Source organism: Anthonomus grandis, chromosome 2, assembly GCF_022605725.1.
Source record: "Anthonomus grandis grandis chromosome 2, icAntGran1.3, whole genome shotgun sequence".
In the NCBI taxonomy this organism is placed as follows: Eukaryota; Metazoa; Arthropoda; class Insecta; order Coleoptera; family Curculionidae; genus Anthonomus; species Anthonomus grandis.
In genome coordinates, this window is record NC_065547.1 from 5,025,744 (window position 1) to 5,040,336 (window position 14,593).

Consider the following 14,593-nt stretch of genomic DNA (forward strand, 5'->3'; position numbering starts at 1 on the left):
AAAAATTATTCCAGCTACCTGGAAGGTATAAGAAATTACCTCAAAAGCATAGAAATCACAAAAAAATCATTTTCAATTACTGCTTGTATAAAATTTTTATTTTCACAGTATATTATAACAGTTCCATATTTTATTTAGAATATCCTGTATATTTTTAAAAATCTATAGTAGCTCATCTAAGTATAGATTTTTGACATAATTTACGAATTGCATCTTCATTCTAGAGCCAACAGTTTTTGAGTTATTCACATTCAAAAAATCACCTTTTTTACATCGAAAGAACCTATTTTAAAATATGTCAAGATGATTAGAAAATATGAAAATATGCAGGGTGTTTTATTAAAAATAAGTAATTAGACATCTAGTGACAAGAAAATTAAATATGCCCTCTATAGTCGATCAAATAGTTGGTATTCATGATGGCCTTAATAAAAAAAATAATTTTTGAAATACACTGAAAGTATACGGCAACGTCCTGAAATCAAATGAACCACCCTGTATATTTTTATAGAGTTTTTAAAATCTACAGTATATTTACCATTGGTCTATAAGCAAATGTCTTTTAACCTTAAATTTAAAACTTGACTACTCTTAATATTTTAATACGTGGAACACTATACTTTAAGTCAACCATATCGAAAGAGTAAAAAACAGTTGAAAGTAGAGTAATTTTGAAAAATAAAGTGGAAAGTGTGTTAAATTCAAGATAAACAGGTTGGCATCTACTTCGAGTAAAACAGGAAATGCTAGAAATTATTAGATTTGTAATAACGATGCTATGATCTCTCTAGTATGATAAATATCTAATGTAAACTGAGTGACAAAATGGCATTTACTCACCTTAAAAAAAATTCCTAAATAATACCGTTTTTCGCCTAATTTTAACAAAGGCATTGTCCACCTGTTCATGGCAGGTAAGCTGTCTTCAATGCAGTTCGGACAATCTGGAATCAAGAAGATAATAACTCTTTATGAACTTTATAGTGCATAACTTAATTGGGTATGGCTTTTTATGAGTATGGTATTTATTTATGTGAATTAGTATAACTGGATATTATACAAGATGTCTGTAGCTTAAATATAGATTTACATATAGGATACTGTTATTTAATTTTAACGATTTTATTTTATTATACAAGGTGGCAAAGTTAGTAAAGAATGAGTTATGTAGGTGTGCCTCTGCTTGAAAAAGCCACTAATGGAGAAAATTATTAACTCAGGAAAAAATACTTATTTCATAGGATTACATCTTACGTATTTTTATTAGAACCAAAAAGACATACAGACCACCAGTAACAAAACTGTACATTCACAAACTTTATACAGTATCCAAAAATAGTAAAGTTAGATTTTGTAAAACCACTTAACCAACTTGATAACAAAATCCCTTCTTTTGCAGTCTCAGGTAATGCAGCATATTTTGCAGTACAAAAAGTTGCTGCAGTTGCTTGTTCTTTAATAGACCAGCAAACTGTACCACTAAATATTTTTATTAATTATCCACTAATTGATTTCTTGTCAGATTCGTTACGTACCTAATCTGAATCATCATATTCAACTTAATCAAGACAGTTTACCAAAAAATTAAGTTCTAAATCCTTGGTTCCTTTAAGATACCTTCAAATATGTTTGAGATATTTCCAAAAATATTCTGTTGGTGTGCTTTGTAATCTGTTATAAATTAGTTCAATTAGATACCTTTGGATCAGGTCTTGTAACCAACATAAGATATATTAAACATCCTGTTATTTCTCTAACAGCTCATCAATGGGAGGACCGGTCTCATTCGATTTTAAAAGTCCAATTTCCAAAGGTTATTTCAACACTAAAAAAATATTTTTTTGGTCATATTTTCAATATTTTTATTATATCCAGGCCTTTTGCAAAACGGGTTAGAAGTACTAACCCCACACATAGTCAGACTATTCAGGACGTCCCTTGCTCAGGGCTACGTTCCAAAGTTATGGCGTCAAGTGAAAGTCGTCTTCATTCCGAAACCCGGAAAAAGCGATTTTACATATCCTAAATCGTACCGACCTATTAGCCTTACCAGCTTTATGCTGAAGGCGATGAAGAGGCTGATTGATCGGTACCTTAAAGAAAGCATCCTGGTCAACAAACCACTGCATGTGCACCAATACGCCTATCAGGCGGGCAAATCCACGGACCTGGACCTACCCCACCTTGTGAGGAAGGTGGAGGGTGCTCTGAGTAGTGGCGTTTCTAGACATTGAAGGGGCATTCGATAACACCCCTTTCGCATTAATCTGCCAAGCACTCGAGAGCCGCGGCTCAGAACCCTGTTTGGTTAGCTTGATAGAGGCCATGCTCTCGAAACGTCATGTATCTGCCCAGCTTAACAACGAGATTGTCGAAACGTTGGCGGCTAGGGGCTGCCCGCAGGGAGAAGTATTGTCCTCTACCTTGTGGTGCCTTGTGGTCGACAGCCTGATAAATCTTTTAAACAATGCTGGCCTATACACACAGGCCTACGCTGACGATCTGGTAATCCTTTGCCCAGGAAAAGACGCCGTCTCAATGCGGGGCCCTATGATGAGAGCCCTGCGTATGGCGGATATATGGTGCCTCTCGGGGGGTCTCAGGATTAACCCCAAAAAAGCAGAGCTTCTATTATTCACGAGGAGATGTAACTTTGGCACGACTCCTGTTATATCTCTAGGTGTCGTGCAGCTGCATTACTCCAGGACAGTTCGATTTCTGAGAATCAAGTTAGATCCCAAACTCTCCTGGTACGATCATGCAATTTGGTCACGGGCCATACAGGAATGTCCTCTCCTTCTGATGGGCAGTGACTGCATGGCTCCAGTGACTGTGGACTGCGAGGGATTCGTGACGCACATTGCAGGTAGAGAGGAGTGGCAGCATTCCAATAGACCTGCATTGCTAAATCGCGGGACCATCTGGTACATAGATGGCTCCAGAATGAACAACAGAGCTGGATCAGGGCTTTCTGGTGGGATCCCACATACCAGTAAGGCATACTCGCTGGGGGAACACGCCACTGTCTTCCAGGCCGAAGTATTCGCTGTATTAAAATGCGGACAGAAATTCCTAAGCTGCGGACACCGCAATACAGTCGTATCAATATGCTCGGACAGCAGAGCCCGATTAAGGCTATCACGGCCGCAAAGGTAAGCTCCAAGCTTGTACTAGAGTGCATAAAAGTCCTGAAAAAAAACTGGTGCAGGTTGGCTGCAGGGTCCAGCTCGTCTAGATACCTGGCCACGCAGGCCATGCAGGTAATGAGGAAGCGGACTCTCTTGCCAGACTGGGATCCGCGAATGTGCCGATGGGGCCGGAACCCATAGTTGGTATCGCCAAATGCGTTGCGGTCTCGTCAATGAAGAGTCTGCTGGACAAGTGGACCCATCGAAGATGGACTGGGTCCCCTGGTATGAGACAGGCCAAAGCGCACATATGTAGGCCCTCTGCCTGTCTCACCAAAAATCTACTACGCCTAAAAAGACGCGAAATTCGGCTATTGACAGGTCTTTTAACCGGTCACTGGCATTTAAGAAGCCATCTCCATACTATCGGTATTGGGGACAACCCGGAATGCCGATGGTGCTTTGAGGAGGATAAAACCGTTGACCACAGCGTTGTGCTTGCAACTTGCAACTTATTATAACTGTACTAGATCTATTACAATTGGACATTGGCTATTACGCTATTACTACAATAGCTAAAATCCGAATAATCTATTACATATTCACAAGCATTGGTTTAATCAATACAACCCAAGAACACAACAATTCCAATAAGCTAGTAAACTAATATTTAATAAATACGACTTAAAAATGTTGATTTATGGGCCCTCAGAGTAGTGCGAGAACTCTATATTCGATAAATTAACGTGGAATTACGCGGGGAATCACCGAGGTATCGAGTTCCTGTTTCTTGTAATAATTTCTTTTGTTTACAACAGTAGTTGTGACGCTGCATTCAGCATTCATACAGTTCATAAGAGACTATTTGTTTGTGTTTCTCTGTATGTTTGTGTAACACTACGACCGCGTGTTAAAAGTACGAGACCAGCTATAAAAAAATGGATATCTGATGGACTCCTGGGTTAAAAACGAAAAGTTTTCTATTTGGTTAACTAGAAACCCAAATAAAAAGATGAAGCTTTCTGTAAAATATGCTTAAAAGCAATTTCGGGTGGAATTACTCGGTAAGAATTAAAATTGAGAATGGCACGTCTTCAGTTGGTAGTGGACAGGATCCTGGAACAATGGGCAGCTTTACAGTTATTTTTTATTAATGAGGCATTGGTAGAAAATATTAAAAAGGCCAAAAATATATTAATAGCTTGAAACAATCACACTTTTAATCTGTATTTCTCTTTTTATCAAATATTTTAGATATTGTTAATAAAACGAACCTAGAATATCAATCTGAAGGTTTTAAAATGCTTGTTTTGCTAAATAAGATTACAACTTTGTAAGAAACTATTCTTTGGAACTTTATGAATCATACCTATATTAAAGAAAGGCCGTTAAATCAAGTTTCTTTTTATCCAGAAAATTATTTGCCGCTGGATGCAATCCATGTAGTAGGTATAGTATTTCACTAGAAAACCACACCCCTGATATTGAACTGATCCAATTTAAAACATCTTAAGTAAGTTTTTAGGTGGAGCTATGTTTTGAAATTAAAAAAAGATTCAAGTTTGATGACCCAGTATCAGAGAACCTTCTATTCAAAAAATCAATCCTTAAAACTGACAAACTTTTTAATCTAGTACAATCTAATACATTTTTGGGAACAATTCTAGTACATTTGCTTTACGTCAAAAGCACAACGCACTTGACCATGTAGTCGGGGAGTGCCCAGCACTCACGCGCGCCAGGTTCAAATACTTGGGTAACACTTTCAGTGTACCGAGTGATTTTAAGTCCTTCAGACCAGAGAGCCTTATCGGTTTCTCTAAAGCCGTTGGGCTCTGGTAACCCCCGGTGGGGCATGACAGGTCCATCAAGAGACCTATATGCACAACTGCCTTGGCAGCCCACTGTTTCGACAATTCAATTCAATTCAGTATTTTTTTAAATACCTGATGCTTTAAATTTTACTTGCAGTTGCATATATTTTAATTATATTTATTTAAAAAAGCATTGAAAGTAAGTAGGAAAAATGCCCCCTTTTTTTTCTAATACAGACGTTCAATAGACTCAAATTTCCTTTTTTTTAGGTAAAATCATAGTTTCTTTAACTATCTTGCCTCAACTCTTGAGATATTTTAAATAATTTTAATTTATATTATTGTCATGCATAACATAATTGAACACGACTCGCATTTATTTATAGGAATTATTTTTGTGCAATTGAATATAAATTATATATACATCGTCTGTAGGTTAATTCTTTACCAATGCATAGATTCATACTGTTTTCTTTTTATTTTGATGATTTTCTTTTAGTATGCAGGGTGTCAACAATTCGAGATATTTTAACACTTTCGTCCCGAACGGTACATGCAAATTTAAAACTTCCTATTTGTAAAATAAAGCGTTTTATTTGGTATAAATGCGTACCGGACCGGTGTATCAGGCTTCCGCAGTGTACCTACAATATGCATTGTGGTAAATGTGTGGTTCTGTTGATTTAGTTAGCACGTGTATTTAGTAGCGGCAGTATTTCTGCCATAAAATTAGTTATTTAGGACACTCAAAATGCTTATTTATGCAGTTTTTTATTAAGTTTTATTTATTACTCAATTGCAAGTGCAGTGCTGTTACAAAGGTAGGCCAAACTATGTTTTATTTTTGTATTTTTGGGTATTTTCGTGTGGTACATATATGTACCAGCAAGTATTTATGATGGTACACAATAGGTCTGTAATTACGTTTATTTGATTTCAGCTTTATTATGGATCGCCGCCGTCCGCTTTCACGAAAAGAGCTGGAAAAGCTTATTGAAGAGTCCTCAGATTCGGAACCCTTTTTTGCTGGCTCCAGTGATAATTATGAACCAGATTCCGATAAAGAAGTTGGCAGTGATACGTCCGATATGTCTTCGTCGTCTATCGGAAACAATGCAAACCACTGTGCATCGAAACTCAGACATATACTCTGCGCAACCACCACAGGTAATTGTTGATAGAAACCTAGTTCTTGACTGGGTCATTCCTGACGAAAAATTTGAGCCTGCTAAAATCCTTCCTCCTGAAAGAGAGTGTATGCTGGCTCCAGATATCACCAAGCAGTTGACACCTATGCAAAGTATTTTCTTATTCTCTTTATTTGCACATTGCAAATTGTACAAATAAACATCTGAAAATCCTAAACCAATTAAAAAAAAGGAATGAGAAAATAACTGACAAAGGAGAGATACAGAAATTATTTGGCTGCATGTTCATTATGTGCTACAATCGCCTTTCAAGCCTAAAAAATTATTGGAGCAAGAAGGAGTCAATGGGAAATAGCGCAACTCATAAAACTTTTGCAAGAGATCGTTACATGATTTTGTGTTCAAAAATTTACTTTGCTTCTCCTCAAAAGCCCCCAAATGCTTCAAAAACATATTATATTGTAGATTTGTTATCTTGTTTCAAATACACATTTCCAAAATGTCGCCAGGATAGCCAGTATCAAAGTATCTACGAATCTATGACCAAATTCAAGGGTCGATCTTCTTTGAAACAATATATGCCCCTCAAACCAACCAAGAAGGGCATAAAACTATGGCTTCGCTGCGATGCAGATTCCGGCTATACGTATGATGTCAATGTATATTCTGGAAAAGAGGACTCAATTCCCGCTAAAAATCAATCCCTTACTTTAGGAGAGCGAGTCGTAACAGCTCTTGCGTCTACAGTTAAAGAAAATGATGTTGTGTTGTGTTTTAATCGATTTTTTACAAGTGTGAATTTATTACTTTCACTAGAATATGCAGCCTTGGGAACTTGCATGTCCAATCGCAAGAATGTACCAACTATGGGAGACAAACTCCAAAAAGGGGAATCTCAATTTAGATGCACTTCTTCTGGATTAGTTTGTGTAAAGTGGCAGGACACAAAGGAAGTTTTGCTAATGAGTAACTGTCATAAGCCCAATTTGACAACAATTATCAAAAAAAGCAAAACCGGTGAACAACAAAATATGGAATGTCTAGAGGCCATTTCTTTTTACAGAAAAAAAATGCAAGGGGTTGATCGGGCTGATCAATTTATTGGGCTATATTATGATCATGATTGAAAATCAGCAAAGTGGTGGAAAAAGGTGTTTTACACATTCCTCAATATGTATGCAGTAAATTCGTGGATAATATATAATCAACTGAGACGTAAAAATGAGAGCATTTCTTTTCTTTCCTTCCTTACCACGCTTGCAAAAGAATTAGTAGCAGAAGGTATACGATATACAAGCTTACCATTACCGAAACAAGGCGCTCCTTCAAGAAAAAGAAAATTATATGGATCTTCAGCATTACATCTGCCTGTAGAGGGATCAACCAGAAGAAGATGCACTAGATGTTCTGAAGAGAAAAAACAAACAAGAAAAAAAACTCTTTGCCGAGAGTGCAATATTCCATTGTGCAAGTTCTGTTTTATGTTATATCATACCAAATAGTTAATTAGGTTCATTTTCTACTTTGCAAAGCCGTTTTTATATTTATTTTTTAAAATAAATGTTGGTATAGTTTTTTTTTTCTGTTTTTATGAAATTTTCGATCATACCTCTTGGTACATATATGAACCACCCCCTCCACCATTTCCTGACTATTGACAAAAATTTTTATTAATAAAAACTCATTGTTAGGCATCCTAACAATAATACTTTACACTATTTATTACTTAAACTAAAATATTTTAATTGAGGGACGAATAATTTTAATTTATATTATTGCCATGCATAACATAATTGTACACGACTCGCATTTACTTATAGAAATTATTTTTGTGCAATTGAATATAAATTATACACACATCGTCTGTAGGTTAATCCTTTACCAATGCATTAGGTATAAAGTTTTTTTTTACTTAAATTGCCAGTATTTTGGATACACTTGCTCGAAATTTGAGATGCGTTTTACCTAAAAAAAATGTTAAGACTAGTAAAAAAATTGAGCATCCCCTATTGTGCTCAATCTATATGTTTTTTTAGGTAAAATATTCTTTTAACTTTACTATATTAAAAGATGAAACAAAAGACAAGTACATTGGCCTACTAATTGATAGCACCCTGTATAATAACATATGTGTGACAAATATGTAATTCAAGACCACTTTTACGTCGATATAGAAAGTGTAAAAGGCGTTTACAATATGATCTGGCATCAATATTCACTGTAATACATACTATTAATAGCCATTATTGAATATTTGTATAGGGATTGCTCAAGTGAAATTATTTTAGGCTAACATAGGCGGTAATATTTTCAATTGTGTAGTAACCTTATAACTAAGGCTATTATAAAAAACAAACAATAATAAGGACAAAATTGTTTTTTATGAATATATTAATATGGTGGTTGTGTCCCAACCGATTCCGGTTTTCTAAAGCGAAACAACAGCGTGTAAAGTTCACTTGCGGAAATTAGGGCGTAACCGTAAGAATTACAGAAGAATAAAAAAAAACAACAACAATGAAATCGAGATAAGATAACGCGATATTCGTGTTTCGGACTTGCATCATTTTCACCTTGTACCATGATATTTCGCGATGATTTACCGCTTTGTTTTGTAATTTTAAGTGTTTTTTTTTTATATAAAAGAAACTTATATTGTGGTTCATTGACAATTGAAGGTGGAAAAAAATTAATTATTCTAAAGAAAATCGTGGAAACATGTCTCTTAAACCTAAAAACCTATAAGCTTTATTACATTTTTATAGCTTATAACCATACAGGGTGATCCTCAGGGCATTTCATTTTGAACACTTTACAATGCATATTTTAATTTACCAAGTACTAAAAGGGAATAAGTCGAAATCGTTTTTATGTACTAAAAAGACTTTCGGCACATATACTTTTGAAAATAAAGCAGTCAGCAGCAAAAACGCTCTATAAAATTCAAAATATCCTAAATTCTCATTATAACGATGTATGATCTTCTTGGAATTGTATAAACACTGACCAGACACATCCACACACAATCAAAAAATCGTGCAACGGGAATAAATGGCAAAATGGTGCTTAATTTTTGCAACACGTTTCGCCTGACTGTAGATGGACTTTGTAGCAATGAGTATTTCCGAATTTAAAACATTTTATATTTAGATTATATTGGCAATATATTCTCAAATTGAGCAACGCAAATATTTCAAATTAAACACACAGTATGCGTTCTTTATAAGATATGTAATTTTAATAGTAAATTACCAGTTTTTATTTTGAGTAGATTAAATTCAAAGTAAAAAAAAATGTTTTTTAAACTGAAGAACAAAGAAGTTCAAACCAAAATAACGCGAGTCATAGTTTTATAGCGTATATTTAAAATAAAAATATATACTGAGGATATGATTTATGTAATTGTATTAATCATTTTGAAATATTCCTTTAAAGGAGGAAAAAAAATAAATATCGGTAATTTTAATATGAATAAATATAAATAAAAATGTCTATTTGAAAATATGTTTTTTTCTGTGTAGGTTAACATTAACATCCATCATATATGCGTCCTAAAATGATCAATAAAAATACAGGTTAAAAAATAAATAAATACGTTATTGAGGAATTTAGAACCCTATAGTATAAATAAATTTTTCAGTGTAATTTTAAGTTAAATATAAATTATCTGACACTATTTCATTTAGTTGTTAAGTCTGTACAAATGTAGTTTACTTTATTTGAAATAAAGAATTATCTAATCTAATCTAATCTAAACCAATAATAACTAATTACCCGACGACTTTCCAGTAAACTGTCCCGCGGTCCTAATAGCTGGCCCCGGACCGGGGGTACATACCACCCCGAGGCATAACACTGACGTCGCCACGACCACGAAACTGGAACCCCGAAAAACCATTGCACACCCTCGTAAGAAAAGCGAATTAACGAAAGGGAAACCGATCAAAAAATTACCGCGTTAAACGCACCCGACATCCAACGGCGGTAGCACTTCTTGTGGTACGACGGCGGGTACCACCGCCCGTGGAACCAACAAACGACCTTGTGGCCGGGTACCTGATGCGGCAGCGGAGAAAGTCGTTTTTGTACTGCCCGATGCGGATTACTATTATCGTACCACCAGGTATTTCGTCTTATTTATGTCCGGGGACTGTTTTTATCCGATTATTCGTTCTAATGTTTCGTTTTTGGGTTTCACTTGTCTGTGGGAACAGGTGAAAGGGCAATAGACTACCCTTCAAATAGCCTTCGGCAGCTTTCACGACCCTCAAAAAATATTGAAGAAGGAGGTTAGTAGGAACAACTGGTGGGTCAAAGCTGGAGTTTGCAGATGACATGTTGTTGGTGACTGATGCTATCCACAGAATTATACAAGAGCTCCAGGATATTTAAAAATTAATGATCAACGTAAATGTTGATAATGATTGTAAGACGTGAGTTTATTTTACTTATTATATTTTATCTGGTTTCTGTCACCCATTAAAAATGATTGACAAAGGCAACGATAACCGATGGGAATGTTAAGTGTGGACGTGGAAAGTTAAGGGCTATCTTTGAGAATCTTTAAGTTTTATGTCTTAACCCTTTAATGCCCATTTTTTTTGTCTAATTTTTTTCAATGTTGATGGTATAAACGTATGATTTTATGGAAAATTATTAAATTAAAAAAAAAAGTGTTTTGAGTGTTATTTTTTTGATGTGTGAAAAATACAAACATTTATTTAGTTTCAAAAGTTAAAAGAAGAACAAAGCAAATAACTAGGTTATTTATGACAAAAAAAATATTTTTGGTGGTATTGACGAAAACATAGATCTGGATGAAGTCCAACGTTACATTTTAGACATGAACATTTTGTACACTTTTTCTTGCCACATTTTCCGCAACGCCATTATGTTTTTTTGTTTGTCTATCCAGTGTTCTTTTCCATCGAAAGGAATCTCTGCTTATATGTTTGTTACGTATTTTGGTTTAGGGCCATTGTTTGAATTGGAAGGAGATGAAGATAGAATTGCCAAAACAATTCTTCTTCGAAATTCCAACAGAGAAATGTATTCATTTTTTGTTTGAAGGGCTCGGCAGTATAAATACCACATATTGACGACAGCCCCATCCAAACATAAGCGAAACAGCGGCCAGTACTATTTCTTTGATCTTATCCGGCTTTTATATAAGCCTCTCATATGATCAAATCGATCTACTTCACCCATTCCTTTATTGTACATATTTATTATTGATGGTTGATCGACCTGGACTTTTTGTTTCTTCTTCCATTATATTTGATATGATCGTAACCTGGCTATTATCATGCCAACGAGTTAAAGTTGAACTAGAAGCTAGAATAGCTAGAGTAGTAACTTCCTCGGTTTTCTTTCTTCATATCATTGAGGAGCTTTTTCTATGTGATCAGATCTAATTGTGACAACACAAAAGAAATTATTTTCCGACAGCATCTTTACCAGCAAAATGGAAGTAAAATAGTTATCGAAGAATATAAAACTATTTAGGAGTAAAAAATTAATACACATTTTTTCAGTCATGCTGGAATCCAAAATTTTACCCTCAATTTTATCTCTAGCACCAGCATAAGCATCAAATTTTATAAGGTAATCGTCAGAGGTACACAAACACCAGCATTTGAATTCGAAGCGTATTGGTTTCCCTCTAATGAATTGTTTCATGTTATGTCCATAATAGGGTTTCATTGCCTCATCTATCGAAAAATATTTCCCAAGTGGACTTAAGCATTCCTGTGAAATTTTATTGATGTGGTTTACTAACGGTCTGATTTTATAGATCTTGTCACTTTGGTCAATTTGGGAGTTGTTGTCACTTTGGAAGTGAAAAAATCTGTGGATACTCTTAAATTTATTTCTGGATAGAGCCTTGCGAGTATCAGCCCGCGTTTCCCGCGTGACCTAAACGGGACTGGACTATATCCAGATAAAAGGACAATGGCCAAATATTTATATATATCTTTAGAAGAAATTATGCCATTTTAACCACTTCGTCTCAATACAAATAATATCTTTAAGGTCATCGCTAAAAAACATTTTGAATAAATCGATTGCTTCAATCAAGAAAGCAAAGAAAGCCATTTCTTGCAACAACTTTATACTTAAAGTACACTACAGAGACTTATTTCCTTTTATCTACTTAAAAGCCTTTGAATGTTGGACAAACACATTTTTGGCATATGTATTAAACACAAAAAATACCTATACTTAATTAAAAAAAGGCTGGACAAAAACACTTTAGTCCTTAGCCATAATTTTCCAAGATACTTGTCAATATGCTATTTTAGGTTTTTGGTAGGATAAGGTAATTTCAATAAATACCAATATAAAATAAACATGAAAGACACAGAAATTTGCGATTGTGATAATCAGTCAATTGATGATCTAAATCAATCATCATCAGACTTTTTTCTTGTAAAAACAATTCTCAGGCCATTCAATTTTGAAACATGGAACTTGGAAAAGTATTCTTACTTCCAATGTGCCACGCAACCCTTATGGTAGAAGTTACCACAAATAAAAAACTAGAAGCAATTTTGGTTAATTTTTTATAGCTATGTAAAAAAAGAATATAATTCACATAAAAACTAGACCTGCAATAATGAATAGTAAAATTATAATAGTATACTATGTTAATTTAGGATAAGATAGATAAAATTAGACGTAGGATGTAAAATATAAGCTAGTTAAAGACACTCTCTATGTTTTTCCTAGTGTTATTTCCCTACCTATCCGAGTCACCCTGTATTGTCTTAAATTAAAACAATGGCCCGAATGAATAAAAAGAAGCATAACCTTATACTTGCAAAATATAGAGCAAATCCTTCCCTCCATATGAATAATAATCAAAGTAAAACCTTTTTCTAACAAGTACGGAGCAAATGCTTATCAAAAGGAGGATTTGCTTACATCGAAAGTAAATGGTATGAATAAAAGTGAGTTTTTACTTCCAGTCGTGAGCATATCCTTCAAAATAGTTGCATCTAGTCAGACTTAGACTCACCTGCTGAGAATAGATAACGGATCGGTTAAATAAATTGTTCGTAGTGCCTAAAATATTCACAATGGCCGAAGTAGTGAATTTGCGAAAGGTGAAATATTATAAACCTCGGTCGTTTCCACAAAATAGCGATTTCAAAAGTCTATTTCGATTTGAAAATCGTAATGTGGAATGGTTAGCTAATAATTTTCTGGGCCCTTCTACAGAAACGCGAGGTGGTGCTCTTTCTTCTTTACAGAAGATGAAAATATGTTTAAGGTATCTGGCTTATCCTGGATTCCAAAAAGGTATAGGCGAGGAGCTTGGTGTAGAGCAGTCAACAGTATCACGAACAGTGAATACCGTCGTTAATAGAATTGTTGTGCAAGCTAATCAGTGGATAAAATTTCCTACTTCTCATAATGCTATAATGGAAGCAAAGGACTTATGGCAAAATAAATATCGTTTCCCAACTGCAATTGGTGCCATAGACTGTACGCATATCGGTATAGAAAAACCCAGTTTTCATGGTGATGAGTATATCAACCGGAAAGGAAAAGCAACGCTTAACGTGCAAGCAACTTGTGACGCCAAATGTATGTTCACTAGTGTTGATGTAAGTTGGCCAGGATCGGTCCACGATAGCAGAATTTGGAAAAATTCGGAAGTTCGGCAAATTATGGCAAGAACAAGGAACAGCGTACTTCTTGGAGACGAAGGTTATGGAATCGAGCCATGGCTCATGATTCCATTTCGCGATCCCGATAATCCAACTAAAAGGAGTTACAATAATCTTTTGAAACAAGAAAGAGTAATTATCGAGCGCTGCTTTGGGCAAATTAAACGTCGATTTCCAATCTTGAAGTATGTTTGTCGTGTTAAAAGTGAAAATATTTCAAATATTATTATATCATGTTTTATTTTACATAACATTGCAAAAACATTGGGAGATGAAGATTTTCAAGAAAATGAACTCTTTATTGATAATAATGAAAACGATTTTGTTGACTTAGAAGACGACCATGTTCGTATTCGAGGACAGGAAGTGAGACAAAATTTAGCTGATATAATCTACGATATGAATATCTAATAAATTGATCCATGTGTCACCTAGGTTAGTATTAATTATGTAATAGCTTATATTATTTCCATTTAGAAAGAAACACTCATCTTTGTGTCACACAGTTTAGTAAAAAACATGTTACAAATTACCTAAATGATTCCGTTTGAAAAGAAGCGCTTATTTGTTTTATTGTTAGTAAATACACTATCGGACAAAAGTAGAGAAACTTTTTAAATTTGCGTTTTATTTGAATACTTCAAAACTAATGCAGTTCTACACATAATGAAAATCAACAATAATTGTTAAGACTTAATTTGTATAAAGTAAAATAAATTGTAGAAGAAAATCCTAAGATTTAATTTAATTAAACAAAATATTTATGAGACAAAAGTAGAGAAACTAAATTTTATTCCAAAAGTACAAGTTATTTCTTATTTCTATCTTAG

The 14,593-nt window shown here is 34.6% G+C and overlaps 1 protein-coding gene across 1 annotated transcript in view; it reads right to left on the reverse strand.

Annotated features, from left to right (window-relative positions):
• The window catches only part of LOC126750092 (mannose-binding protein C), a 97,432-nt gene that overhangs the window by 41,085 nt on the left and 41,754 nt on the right, over positions 1–14,593 (reverse strand). Inside the window, exon 3 of the mRNA XM_050459597.1 lies at positions 841–944. Within this exon, the coding sequence (XP_050315554.1) occupies positions 841–944 (104 nt within the window). The remainder of the gene's footprint in view (positions 1–840; positions 945–14,593) is intronic.